The sequence below is a fragment of the Sapajus apella genome, unplaced genomic scaffold (assembly GCF_009761245.1).
Source record: "Sapajus apella isolate SASKATOON/1434 unplaced genomic scaffold, GSC_monkey_1.0 scaffold23, whole genome shotgun sequence".
NCBI lineage: Eukaryota > Metazoa > Chordata > Mammalia > Primates > Cebidae > Sapajus > Sapajus apella.
Genome location: NW_022436963.1, coordinates 34,967,266 through 34,979,432, shown reverse-complemented (window position 1 = coordinate 34,979,432; position 12,167 = coordinate 34,967,266). Strand labels below are relative to the sequence as shown.

Genomic DNA, 12,167 nt, shown 5'->3' with positions numbered 1-12,167 from the left:
GGCCCAAGGCCAGACTCTCCTCTTTACTACCTTTCAACTTTCCTTTTTGCTCTTTCAGCCCTTTTATTCATTCATTTACCATATCTTAATTTGAGCACCTGCTGTGGTCTAGAACTTGAGGTGCAGGAACCAGTGGGTCGGCCCTCGGGGAGCTTACCTTACCAAGGACATGTTGATAGGTGATTTTAATACTAAGTGGCAAGGGTCACAGTGAGGGAAGTGGAGGGAAACGTGGACACTTGGAGTAGGAACACCTGACCAACTCTGAGTGGGGAGAATATCAAGGAAGGCTTCCTGGAGGAAGTGACCTCTAAACTGAATTCTGAAAGAAGAGTATTCCAGGTGGAGGGGATGCATGCACACCACCTTAAAGAAGAGAAAGATGGTGAATGTAGGGAGCTTAGTTCTGCTATTGCCCAAATCTCCACTGCAACGCCCCCTGAGGGCCACGGTGCTGTTTGTGCGGTAGGATTCCAAAGTGCCTCGGGACCTCTGGGATAGAAGATTCGGCTGTAGAAAGGGAGGTAGTCATAACACTGTGGTTGCTGGTGACCACCCCTCCACGTCCCGGCTCTCACCCGCATCCTTCTGTTGTTGCCTCTCTCCAAGTGCTGTGATTTGGGCTTTCATGCCAGCCTGGCCCGCACCTTCCGGACCTACCTCTCAGCTGAATACAACCTGGAGACGTCTCGCCACGAGGGGTTGGATGTCATTGAGAATGCGGTGGACAACCTGGATTCCCGAAGCGACAAACACACAGTCATGGACATGTGCAACCAGGTCTTCTGCCCTCCACTCAAGTTCGAGTTCCAGCCCCACATGGGGGATGAGGTAGGCTTCCCCCAGGAGCCTGGGCTTGGGGCTGCCTCCCTCTCTTCTCCCATGTGCTCCAGAACATCAGCCCTGGTTGCACATACAGGAAGTTTCTATCCAAGGCCTGGGGTCAAGCTCTTGGTTCATGGGCTTCCCCAGCCAAGGAGTTTACCACTAATACTCCAATCTTGTGGTCTCAAGTCCCCCCTGTGCATAATTGCAGGACCTTGGCTTCCCTTAAAGCCCCTCCCAGTTATGTCTAGAATACTCTAAGGGAGCCCCAGTCTGCACCCAGGCTCATGTTCTTCCCTTAGATGCCCAGGTGAGGTGCACGGGAAGCCTGAGCCTCACCACAGCCATTCAGGCTGGCACATTCCACCAGGGTGTGGGCAGAGCTCCCTTCCTTCAACACTGCAAGCCTTTGATACACCAGACAATTGAGTTCCTTCAGTGCTTGTGCTGCTCAGATCCTTATTACATTCTGAAACACACACACACACACACACACACACACACACAGCCCCCCCCAAAAGAAAACAAGTGAAAAACAAATGGGAAGAAGACGACCCTGTCACTGGCCCTAACACAGCCCTGCTAGTTACCCGAGGCTTACAAAATTCCTTACGCAATAGTTCCTTGAGTTTGTCTGTGTCATTGCTCCCTTTGGGCATTGAGGGAACCCATTTGAACAGTGTCTCAGACCCAGCCAACCTTTGGGTCCCAGTGAGGCTCAGCTGGGCCGTCCGTGGTACTTGCTGGGATGGGAGGGGTGAGGAAGCTTGAACCCAGGAGGTGGAGGTTGCAGTGAGCCGATAAGGTTCCACTCCAGCCTGGGTGACAAAGTGAGACCCTGTCTCAAAAAAAAGAAAGCTCTCACCTAGTCAGTTGCTGGGGGATGAGGAGCTATGAGCTGTGAGAGTGCATTGTCTCACGGTTGCCCCAGGGCAGCATTGGTCTGCAGCACAGTGAGCACACCCCTGGTCATTTTTCACTTAGGTTTTTTTTTCTATTGGTTTCTCTTAGGTGGTTGCTTTCTTGCCACAACTTCTCTCCTTGAAATTAACCAATTAGTTTTGCTTAATAAGAGTATGTTAAGGTCCTTTGTAAGCCTTCAAGTGCTTCCCAAATGTAGATCATGACTGAAAGGCCACACCTGGCAATGGCAAGAGGGCAGACTTTGAGTAGGGAGACCCTGGTTCTCATCTGGCTTTGGTTGCCACAGCCACGTATGAGCTCTGAGACCATGGGCAGGGCACTCCACCTTTCCGAGCCTGTTTCCTGGATTGGGATGTTAATAGTAGCCCTGCCCTAGCTCCACACAGGTGAGGAGGGCACAGGGCAACCACAGATGGTGGCTGTTATTCCTGCAGGTATGCCAGGTCAGCGCTCAGCAGCCCGTCCAGACAGAACTGCTCATGCGGTATCACCAGCTGCAGTCCAGACTGGCCACCCTCAAGATAGAGAATGAGGAGGTGAGTGAGTACCTCTACCCTGTAAGGGACTTCCTTTGGAAGGCTTGGCTTGTCCCGGGGAGTCTACTTGTGCCATGGAATGCATAAGAAATGATGGCTCCATTTATAAGATGGAATAGTACACAATCATTAAAACCACACACACCAAGAATCACTAATAGCCTGGGGGAACACTTATAAGATGTTAAATTGAAGGAAAACAAAAGGCGGGAGACTGAGGCAAGAGAATTGCTTGAACCTGGGAGGCGGAGGTTGCAGTGAGCTGAGATCATGCCACGGCCCTCCAGCCTGGGTGATAGAGTGACGCTCCATCTCCAAAAACAAACAAACAAACAAAAACAAAAGGAAATAGGAGCCTATGTTCTGTATTGCCATAACTGGAGTAAACTAAAGCATGCGTATATTCCTAGGCATACAAAAAAGACTGTAGGGAAGTGCTTGAATGCTATTAGTTATTAGGTTTGGGTTGTGGGGTGATAGGTGCTTTCTGTTTACTTCTTTGAGCTTTCTTTTGTTTTCTGCAATGAATTTCTATTTTATCATTAGAAAATACACTAGCTATTTTAAATTACACAATGAAATAAACAACCAGGGAACACTAAATGTGTCATGGATTCTGAGCTCCAAGGAACAGGTCAGTCTTAACAGGCCCAGCCTCCCTCCCCTGTAGCTGGGGGGCATAGGATTCTCAGCAGGTGGGTGCAGATGGAAATACCAGTGCAGTGGCTCTGTTCTGATGTGGACTGAAGAGGCCACATGGGAAACATCGTATTCCAACCTCCTCCTCCAAGGAGGATGTCAACTAACTGGAGGCCCCTGGAGAAAGGACACCAGGATGTGGGGAGTGACACTCAAGGTCATGGGCAGGTTTATTATTGAAAGGGCAGTCATAGTGGGAGGTGGGAAGATGCAGTCCTGGTCTTCAAATCTCAAGAGTGCTATCCTGGGCAGAGAGGGCAGCTTTGCTTTTCATATCCACAAAGGACAGACCTAGGACAAATGTGAGACAGATTGGAGCTCAGGATGATAGCAAATCAGTGCAGTCCCTGGGGGGAGGTTGTATGGAGACAAATTATATATTTGTTTTTCAAACCTGGCAAGAGACAGGAGATGAACAGTGTGTTTTCTTTATTTATTTAAGCCCTACATCTTCCCCCAAAGGATTTGAAATTGTTTACATGGAATAGTATATGGATCATAACATTAATGGAATTTAACTTGGAAATCAGGTCCAAAGAAAGGAGAATGAAGCCACTGTTCCTCTGTATGAGCTTCTAACAGGCTTGAGTATGCTTAATTTTGAACCCAAGCTTCCTGTCTTGCTGCGTTAGAAAGAATTGATTCGTGTATTCATTCAACAGTATTAATTCAAGTGACATTTATTCAAATATTTATAGAGCACATACTGTGTGCCAAACATTATAGAGAATAAAGTGAGTGAACATAACACAACGTAGCACCTTCTCTCCAGGAGGGAATATTCTCATGAAAAAAGACAGATGATAATTAAAACTGTCAACAGAGAGAGTCAAACTCCATAAAATACTTGAGGAGATTTATTCTGAGCCAAATATGAGTGACCAAGGGCCTGTGACACAGCCCTCAGGAGATCCTGAGAACGTATACCCAAGGTGATTGGGCCACAACTTGGTTTTGTACATTTTAGGGAAATGTAAGGCATCGATCAATACATGTAAGCAGGGGCTTTCAGGTCTTAGGCAGATTCAAAGATTTTCTGATTGGTGATTGGTTGAAAGAGTTAAGTTATTGTCTAAAGAACGGAATGTCTGGGTTGAGATAAAGGGTTGGGCAGACCAACGTTTTATCATACAGATGAAACCTCCGGGTAATATGCTTTAGACAATAGACTGTAAATGTTTCTGTCAGACTTAGAGTCTGTTCTAACAGTAATGTCAAAAAGGAGGAGGGTATAATGAGGCAGGTTTGCCTGCCCCTTCCCTTCATGCCCTGAACTAATTTTTCAGATTAACTTTGGAATGCACCTGACCAAGAGTAGAGGTCCATTCAGATGGATGAGGGCTTAGAATTTTATTTTTCATTTACAAAACACAAAAACAAGCCGATAAATGAATGAGCTTGGAAAATATTAGACAGTGATAGGCACTGAGTGAAGATATCGGGGGGACTGATGTCACCAGAAGGTGACATTTAAGCTCAGGTCTGAGTGACAAGAAACAGACCGTGAGTGACAACAATTTTATACAAACATTGAGGCAGTTTTTCCAGGGACTGTTTTTGGAACTAGCCTCCAAAGCAAAGAATCTGCCCTTTAGGCACAGTTGCACAAAGGGGTGTTGGGACGTCAGGGTCCATGGGCCCTGTTTGTGCAGGCTTCTGGTGATTCCTCAAAATTCCAGGAGAAAAACTGGAGTCCTAACTGAATAATGTGTGCCTCAGCAACTGTCTTCCTGGAATTTTCTTTTCTCAGCCCGGCTTTTGATAGGAGTCCAGCAGCAGATAGCTGGAGAGTTTGTTCATGATGGATGTCTGCCCACCATTGTCAACTTTGTCTCTATCCTTCTCTGAATGAAGAGAACTAGAGCATGTCTGTTGTTCCTACTCACCTGACCACCTTGCATTGGAGGAGCTAGTTTGCAGTTACATAATTAGGCCAAGAGAAATAAACCTAGAAACCTGGGTTCCTCATTTGTCACAACATTCCTCAAGATTCTCTTTGACAGAAGCCATACAATAAAATGTCTTTAAATTGGGAAACCTGGCTTCTGATCCCAGCCAGCTGTGTGATTTTGGGCTGGTGACTAATTTGTGTTTTCCACATTAATACAGTGAGAAGGATTATTTTGGTTCTGCCTATATCCTAGGGACTTTATATGGAAGAAGTAAAGTGGCAATTGAAAAAGGGACTTCAGATGTCAACAACAGTGTGAGAATACGGGATTTTTGTCAATCTGCTGTGTTTCCCCAGGTTAGGAAAACCCTGGATGCCACCATGCAGACCTTGCAGGATATGCTGACAGTGGAGGACTTTGATGTCTCTGATGCCTTCCAACATAGTCGATCAACGGAGTCTGTCAAGTCCGCTGCCTCTGAGACCTACATGAGCAAGATCAACATTGCCAAGAGGAGAGCCAACCAGCAGGAAACAGAAATGTTTTATTTTACAGTAAGTATCTTCCTAGACCCAGAACCACACTGTCTGCTGACCCACTGGCAGTGACTTTTCAGGAGCAACCCAAGCGACTGACAGCCAGAGAAACTATATGGGTCAATTGGACCTAAAACTTTACCACCATGCTTTTAAAATTAAGTTGCCTGGCTTGGTTTTCTGAAATGCAGAAAGTGAATTCCCAATGGGTAGCATCGGCATTGATCTTGGGTGATGATTATTGAAATTTTTTTGCTCTAGAAAAAAAATGGAGACAATTTTATTCTGTGAGGTGATAAGAAAATGGCTAACAGCTTCAGGAACAAGTCCCAAGTAATAACCCTAAAATTATATATATAGATTATCATGTTGAATTGTCTTAAATTTAGTTGTGGGCTTTGGAAAAAATGTCCTCAAACATATATGTCTCTGAAAACTGTCAAAGGCTCTGCTGGATACAAAGGGGAGTGACTTTTTTTTTTTTTTTTGAAACAGAGTCTCACTCTGTCACCCAGGCTGGAGTGCAGTGGCGCGATCTCGGCTCACTGCAACCTCCGCCTCCTGGGTTCAAGTGGTTCTCCTGCCTCAGCCTCCCGAGTAGGTGGGATTACAGGCATGCACCACCATGCCTGGCTAAGGTTTTTTTTTCTGTATTTTTCGTAGAGATGGGGCTTTACTGTGTTGGCCAGGGTGGTCTCGATCTTCTCACCTTCTGATCCACCCTCCTCGGCCTCCCAAAGTGCTGGGATTATAGGTATGAGTCACTGTACCCGGCCCAGGGAAGTGACTCTTAATGGCCAACAGGCCAGGTCATCGAAGCCAAGGACCATGGAAAAGGAGGGGGGAAACCACAACCTCCCACCAGCCCAGTCATTCCAGAAACCCATCAGGGTGGGCCAGTGTGAGATGACCCCAGTCTTATTTGTATATATGTCAGCCCCAACTCCAATGGCTCTTTCCCCACAGCTGTCAATGGGAAGGTGGTGACGTTAGAGACCCTCCTCTACACTTTACTTGGGGGTAACTGAGCCTCTGCAACTCACTTTTCTCTGCCCCTTTTTTAGAGTGTTGGCTGGGGCAATAGAGTGGATTTCTCTTTGAGAAACTAGCAGATAAATTTGGGGCAGTCACATCTACCTCCTTGACTTTATCCTCAGCTTTTGTAACTGCCGTGTCCCTTGCTTGCAAGCTCCTTCCCGCAGGTCCCCACATGGCCCCCTTTCCACCTTCTTCAGGCTTTGGCTCAAATGCCCACTTTGCAGGGAGGTCTTCCTGGACTTACAGTCCACCGTTCCCACTTTATTTTATTTATTTACTTTTTTGGGAGATAGGGTCTCACTTTATTGCTCAGGATGGAGTGCAATGGCATAAACATAGCTCACTGCAGCCTCGGCCTCCTGGGCTCAAGTGATTCTCTCACCTCAGCCTCCTGAGTAGCTGGCACTACAGTACACATCCCCATGCCTAGCTAGTTTTTTAAACTTAACTTTTTTAGAGACTTGGTCTTGCTAAGTTGCCTAGGCTGGTCTTGAACTTCTGGCCTCCAGCAATCCTCTCACCTCAGGCTCCTGAGTAGCTGGAATTACAGGTGTGAGTCAACATACTCAGCTCTGCTTTCTTTTTATCCATAGCATTCACCACCACCTGACCAAGTGGTATCTTACTTACCATTTTTGTTCATTTATTGTTTCCTTCTCCACCCAACCACATAAGCTTCAAGAGGGCAGGAATACATTGAAATTTTTCAGCACCTACTCTAAGCCAGTCACAGCTTTAGGCACTGGGGAGCCGGAGATGAGCTGGGTGTGGAGTCCACCCTCTAGCAGCTGGCCATGCAGCAGAGGCATGCCTAGCGGGGCTCTGGGACTGTGTGGGTGGGGGAAGCTGGTACCTGTATAAAAGTGGCTGAGGCCCAGGCTGAGTTCCGAGCAGGTAGATGTGTTTCTGTCTGGCCTGTTCTCTGTCCCTCAGTGCTGCTCTAAGGTGCACTGCATTGGCCAGGGCCCTAAACTAGGAAACAGGCTGGGGCTAGGGCCTAGCCCATGGCTGACTTTCCATGGGATCTTGGACAAATCACTTCCTGGTGCAAACTTCATTTTTCTCATCTGTCCAAAGAAGAAAATCCTATTGCCCACTGCAATTTGGGTTATTTTAATGGGAAAGCCGCTCAGGGGACTGCAGACCCTTTCTCCTTCAGAACCGGCCAGATGAAAGGAAGAGTTGTTCCAAGCCTTCTCTCTGATAGATCCGATAAAGCTCTCTGGCCTCGGCTGCGTGGCCCCTGCGACGGCTCCCATTTTTGTACTCTTGGCACAGAAGCACAGTGGAGCTTTGATGACTTCAGAGGCCCTTTGCTTTGTCTCCACACAGACCTTACCTGACAAAGGCAGCTTTCAGTGCTCCCATTCTCCCCAGAACTGCTTTGTATTCCTAACCCCTTACCTGAAAGACCAGAAGCCTTGCAAGGACCTGTCCTCCACATGGCGGCGCTGGGGATCTAGATGGAGGAAAGCAAAGGCGCAGACGCAGAGGCCTCTCTGTTCCCTGCGCCAGGGTCCCTGCAGGTGACGTGATCTCTCTTCGGCTTTCCTGTCCCAGAGGTCAGTTGTAGAGGCAGAGATCCCATTACTTGGCCTTCCAATCTATAACTTCCTTGTGCCTTGTGTCTTACAGAAATTTAAAGAATATGTGAATGGCAGTAACCTCATCACCAAGCTGCAGGCCAAGCACGATTTGCTCAAGCAGACCCTGGGCGAAGGTAAGTGAGGGCCTCCCAGAGGCCCTCTGGGAGGAGCTGTGTTCCCCACTGCGTTTCGCTGTTACCCTCTGACGTGTTGAGCTGTTTAAGGTTGAGGCAGCGGGCACCTGGCAGAATGAATCTGGACTTCCCTACCAGGACTGGGCAGGCTGGGAAAATCACCTGGATACTGATGCCTTGAGGGGTCCAATCTGGCTATAGAAAATAGAGGGTGTGACTTGCTTTTTGATTAATAGAAAGAAAAATAAATAAATAAGGCAAAAAGAAAATAGAGGGCAACCACAAGTCTTGGTTTAGGTTGGCAGGGACGGTCCAAGGCAAAGTGATAGAGTGGCCCCCATCAGGTAGGGAGTCGGAATCCAGGGCCTCAGAGGCCAACACTGACATTTTTCAGCAGACACTATTTGCAAGGAATACTACTGGAGGGTCTTGTCAGGGTTCTAGGTCCAGAAAAGGAAAATCCATACATGTAGGTCAGGGTTTGGTCCTTGAGGGAGCTGGAGACTAGGTGAAAGCCACCCAATGACTTCCGGTGGTGGTTGGAATAAAATCCCAGCTGCTCTTATGACACGTGAGGCCTTACAACACTTGGCATCTGCCTGCTTCCCTGACCTCATCCGTCGTTCTCCTCTCCCTTACTGTGCTGCAGCCATGCCGAGCAAATTTCTGCCCTTCAGGACTCACCAAGCTTATTCCTGCCCCAGGGCCTTTGCGTCTGCATGGGTAACCACCACCCAAATCAGGGAATAGAGCATTTCTGTCACCCTCAAATATCCCTTGTACTCCTTTGCAGTCAGCCCCCTATGCTCAGACTGCTCTGTTTCTGTCACTGCAGATTAGTTCTGTGTGTTCTAGGTAGTAAGGGCTGGGGAGCTTTGGGGGCTGATGGAAATAAATGTTCCATATCCTGATTTGAGGAGTGATTACACATGGGGGTAGACATTGGTTAAAACTCATTGATTGGGGGATAAGAATGGGGAAGACTTAGTTGCAGTGAGCTTTTTCTTCATTCTTTCCCTCTAAATTTTACCCATACCAACCCTTCAGTATCAGGCCAGGGTGTAAGGGGGATGTGGAGGAGTATGGGTAGCAAAGAGGGAAGAAAAAAAGTGAGAATGGAGGAGAAAGGAAGAAAGTCCAAGAGTGGAGCTCAGGGTGTATGTGTGTGAGGGCAGCTTCTAAGACTAGCATTAAAGAGGAGGATTGGTGTTTATAGGCACAGGGCAGGGGGCTGTTCCTCATGAGCCAGGTAACAAAAGGGAGGACCATATGAGTAGGTGGCTACTTGCGTTTTTGAAATCAGATGCTGAGTTTAGAAAGCTAGATCTTTTTTAAAAAAAATAAATAACGTCCTGAGCCTGGTGCAGTGGCCTGCCCACACCTTCTTGGCACAGAAGCACAGTGGAGCTTTGATGACTAAAGAGGCCCTTGGCTTTGTCTGTCGGGTGCCCTTACCAGACAAAGGCAGCTTTTCCTTTCACTGCTCCCATTCTCCCGGGGCTGCTTTGTATTCCCAACTCAAATGATGATGATGATGATGATGACAGTCATCATCATCATCATCATCATCATCACCATATTTAGTTTTGGTTGGCGTAACTCCTGGTCCATTTGGTCCTCCAAGTTTATTTAGCCTTCAACTATGCCTTGCTCTAAGATGGCTTTACCAGTCCCTCTTCTGAGTTTTGAGCTGATTAGCAACAAAAAACTCCTGGAAAATGCAGTTTCGGAAGTAGAGGGACAGATAAGAAAAAGCCATCTGGAAGAATCTCTGTACTCCTGTGTTTCTGTGAGCTGGCCGTGGAAAGGCTCACTGTGCTTCCTTCAACAACTGTATGGTTCTTGATAGACTGGTCAGTTCTAGAGAAGTTTTTTTTTTGTCTGTTTTGTTTTTTAAAAAAGAAAACTTTCTATTTTAAAGCAGTTTTAGAGCTACAGAAAAGTTGGGAAGATAGTATGAAGTTTTCATATACTCTACATCTAGTTTGCCCTATTATTGACATTTTACATTAGTATGGTATATTTGTCAGCATTAATGAATACTGATTCATTATTATCAACTGAAGTTAATGAATTACTGAATGACTGGAAAAGGTGAAAGCTGAGTAAATTGAGACAAAATCTCTAGTCATTTTTATATAGCCACTATACGATAAAGATACATGTAGATTCTTAGGGCATTGAGTGAAAAGGGAGAATTTGCAACCAGGAGAATTTGCACTGACCTAACTGATAAATTGGAAATTGCCTACTGGGGGAAGGAAGGAGAGAAAACAAAAAATCAGCAGGCCAAAGAGAGCTCAGAATCTTAGCGAATTCATCCTTCTGAGTGTCAACTGGTGACTCACCTTTTCCTGAGCATTTTGGTTCTTCTATTCAGTAGAACTCTCTAAGAGTAGGGTAGGGTTACAGCTGCATCAGTGGCCTTTTTATGCCATGTGAGGGCTATTTTGTATTGGGAGGGGATGAACTGGAAATCTTGAAAGCAGGTGAGAAATATGGAGCCAACAGTATATTTTGGCTAGAAAGATACAAGGCTTCTTTTCTTTTAAATGAGTGAAGTATCATATCTAGTGCCTCAGCTTCTCTAAAGTTCAGTAGCTTTCCTTTATTTGTGGCCTTGCCTTCCATGGTTTCAGTTACTTGTGGTTAACTGTGGCCTGAAGATATTGTGTGTTCTGGGTAGTAAGAGCTGGGGAGCTTTGGAGGCTGATAGAAATAAATGTTCCATATTCTGATTTGAGTGGTGGTTATACATAGGGGTAGACATTTGTTAAAACTCCTTAATTGAGGGATAGGAGTGGGGAAGACATAGTTGCCGTGAGCCTTTTCTTCATCCTTCCCTCTAAATTTAGAATGGAAAATTCCTGAAATAAACAATTCATAAGTTTTGAATTTCTCACTGTCCTGAGTAGCACGATGAAATCTTATGCCGTCACACTCCATCTCCACAAGGACATGAATCCTCCCTTTGTCCAGCATATTCACCCTGGATCTGGTACGCACCTACTAGCCACTTAGTAGCTGTCTTGGTTATCAGATCGAAAAAACAGAAGGCGTGTAGGATTTGGGACTATCCACAGTTTGAGGCATCCGCTGGGTCTTGGAATGTATTTCTCACAGGTAAGCGGGGACTACTGTACTCTTTTGACAGGATGGCTCAAGGAAACTACAAGTTAGATGAAACCCCAAGGTCTTTTTGGTCAGCTTTACTTAGAAGCAAATTTGAGAACATGATTGACCCCAAACACACAAGTCAAAAAGCTTCCAGGTGCTCAGCAAATAGCATTCACTGTTACAAAGGATGTCACTGGCGCCTCTTGGGAGCAAAAGCACACATGCTGGCTGTCACTATGCCATTTTATTGGTCAGAGAATTCTCAGTTCATCATCATCGCTGAGTTATAGACTTATGACCTTTTTATTGCTCTGGGGTGTGGGTAGTTTGTAAGCTCTAGGGTTTACACTCAAGGTTATGGGTGGTTTTTCAATTTCTGAAAGCCCTTCAAGGATGAATGAATAGTACACTGCCTATAGAAGAGAAGAAGCATAACTTTTTCAGGCCAAGATGTAATCACCCATTATAGAGCAAAATGGCCACCAGGACCAGGCCATCTGACTTTCTAGAAAATGACTGAACCAGCAACTGTAAAATATATTTTAAAAATATATTTTATATTTCACATCCTGAAACCTTTGATTTCTACCTGCCCCCATCTGTCTATCCAAGGACACAGGCATTTTGTTTGGCCAGGCCCGGGGAGATAGTGGTATGCAGAAAGGTAAGGTCCCTGCCTTCATGGAAAAGAGAGACCTCAAATGGTAAACAAATACTAAGTAAAAAATGATAATTGAGCTGGGTGTGGTGGTAGTCCTGTAATCCCAGCTACTCAGGAGGCTGAGGCAGGAGAATTGTTTGAGGCAATGCAGTGGAGGCTGCAGTGAGCCAAGAGCATGTCGCTGCATTCCAGCCTGGGCAACAAAGGAAGTCTCTGTCT

At 46.2% G+C, this 12,167-nt stretch overlaps 1 protein-coding gene across 5 annotated transcripts in view; it reads left to right on the top strand.

Moving 5' to 3' along the window:
• The window catches only part of SRGAP3 (SLIT-ROBO Rho GTPase activating protein 3), a 255,976-nt gene that overhangs the window by 188,828 nt on the left and 54,981 nt on the right, over nucleotides 1-12,167 (top strand). For all 5 annotated transcript variants that reach the window (XR_004272515.1, XM_032290558.1, XM_032290557.1 and 2 more), the window contains exons 7-10: nucleotides 610-831; nucleotides 2,184-2,285; nucleotides 5,233-5,430; nucleotides 8,086-8,170. Coding sequence is in view for 4 of the 5 variants with exons in the window: in XM_032290558.1 (XP_032146449.1) it covers nucleotides 610-831; nucleotides 2,184-2,285; nucleotides 5,233-5,430; nucleotides 8,086-8,170 (607 nt within the window). In the remaining variant the exon portion in view is untranslated. The remainder of the gene's footprint in view (nucleotides 1-609; nucleotides 832-2,183; nucleotides 2,286-5,232; nucleotides 5,431-8,085; nucleotides 8,171-12,167) is intronic.